The 1,554-nt window shown below is 49.3% G+C and overlaps 1 protein-coding gene across 1 annotated transcript; it reads right to left on the reverse strand.

Moving 5' to 3' along the window:
* Positions 1-356: 356 nt before the first annotated feature.
* On the reverse strand, positions 357-1,554 carry EI90DRAFT_1622430 (uncharacterized protein). Its single transcript, XM_039051983.1, has 2 exons — positions 468-1,554; positions 357-397 (listed from the first exon to the last, which is right to left on the reverse strand). Exon 1 carries the CDS (start codon positions 1,374-1,376, stop codon positions 669-671), a length of 708 nt encoding a protein of 235 aa, XP_038907416.1. The 5' UTR covers positions 1,377-1,554; the 3' UTR covers positions 357-397; positions 468-668.

Consider the following 1,554-nt stretch of genomic DNA (forward strand, 5'->3'; position numbering starts at 1 on the left):
TAGTAATAAGCCGAAATGGGTAGGGAATGCGCATACTTACCGCCAAGAGTAAGTGGCCCGTAGGCCTAAAAAACGGAAGGGAATGTGGTTAGTAATAGGTAGGGAGTGCGCATACTTACCGTCAAGAGTAAGTGGCCCGTAGGCCTAAAAATGGAAGAAGATGTGGTTAGTAATAAGCCTAGACGGGTAGGGAGCGCGCATACTTACCACCGAGAGCAGTGGTCTGTAAACCCAGAAAAATTAAAAACGGAAGAAGCTGTGGTTAGTAATACGCCTAAAGGAATAAGAGGCGAAAATACTTACCGTCGAGGTTATTGATTACATGCGGCAGAGGCGCACAAGGAGATGGAAGATCCCTAGAGAACAAAATAACAAAATTAGCAGCGGGCGTGGGTTGCTGTGAAAGGCAAAACTGTCAGTAGTCCCACGGAAGGAAGAAAGGAAACAGAAAAAAGGAAACCACGCACCTTGCGACCGTCCCGGAAGAGCCAGAGCTATGTACCTAGCCGCTCCCCCGACCCGCTTTGGGTTTCGGAAGAGCTCGTATGAAACTAAGCACAAGTCCCCAGCAGGACCAAGGACGGCCCAAATTTTCAAAAAGCAAAAGAGGAAGAAAGAGGAAGGAAATTTAAAAGGGAACTGCATTCCCCGATCCAATCCCTTCCAGCCTAGGCTATACTCCTGACGACATACAGCACTCTGATGTGGTGCATATTTCGCCGCAGGGCATGACGTTCGGCATTGGGGATCCAGGAACATGCACATCGCATTATACAGCGCTCTGATGTGACGCATATTTGGCGGGGCATGGCCTGGCACAGAGGCATACGGCATACAGCACTCTGATGTGGTGCATATTTAGGCACGGGATGATCTCTGGGGAGGGGGAAAGCAGGAGGAGAAAGAGAAAGAGAAGATACAGCCGGCAACGCATTTCGATTGGCCGGCATATTTAAAAAAAGGGGAACATATGATACAGCCGAAAACGCATTTTTGTCGGTCGGCATATTTGGAAGGCATGAAGGAATAGGGGCATAGGGAGGCATAGGCATAGAGTATACAGCCGAAAATCGGTCGGCATATTTGGGAGACATAGAGGAATGCATAGGGGCATAGGGGCATAGGGGCATAGGGGCATAGGGGCATAGAGGCATAGAGGCATAGAGGCATAGAGGCATAGAGGCATAGAGGCATGGAGTATACAGCCGAAAACGCATTTTGTCGTTCGGCATATTTGGAAGACATAGAGGAATGCATAGGGTATACAGCCGAAAATGCGTTTCCATCGGTCGGCATATTTTCAAGTAGAGGAGAGAAAGTAGGAGCCAGTGAGGAAGCGGGAGAGAGTGGCCACTGAACGCAGTGGGGCCATCCATTTCGGGAGAGAGATAAGGGAATGGGAACGTGAGAGTAGTCAGGATGCTAGCGGGAGAGATAAATGAGTGACAAGGTCAGTGTAGAACAGAAACTTATAGCGGAAGAGAGTGGCCGCTGAACACAGTGGGGCCATCTATTTCGAGAGAGATATTAGGGAGTGGGAAGGCGAGAATGTCA

The sequence above is a fragment of the Cantharellus anzutake genome (genome assembly GCF_015039405.1).
Source record: "Cantharellus anzutake strain C23 chromosome Unknown EI90scaffold_370, whole genome shotgun sequence".
NCBI classification, from domain to species: Eukaryota; Fungi; Basidiomycota; class Agaricomycetes; order Cantharellales; family Hydnaceae; genus Cantharellus; species Cantharellus anzutake.

Bases quoted from the DNA above. Each gene is read 5' to 3' on its own strand.
- EI90DRAFT_1622430 (XM_039051983.1), bottom strand. From the start codon at position 1,376: ATGGATGGCCCCACTGCGTTCAGTGGCCACTCTCTCCCGCTTCCTCAC.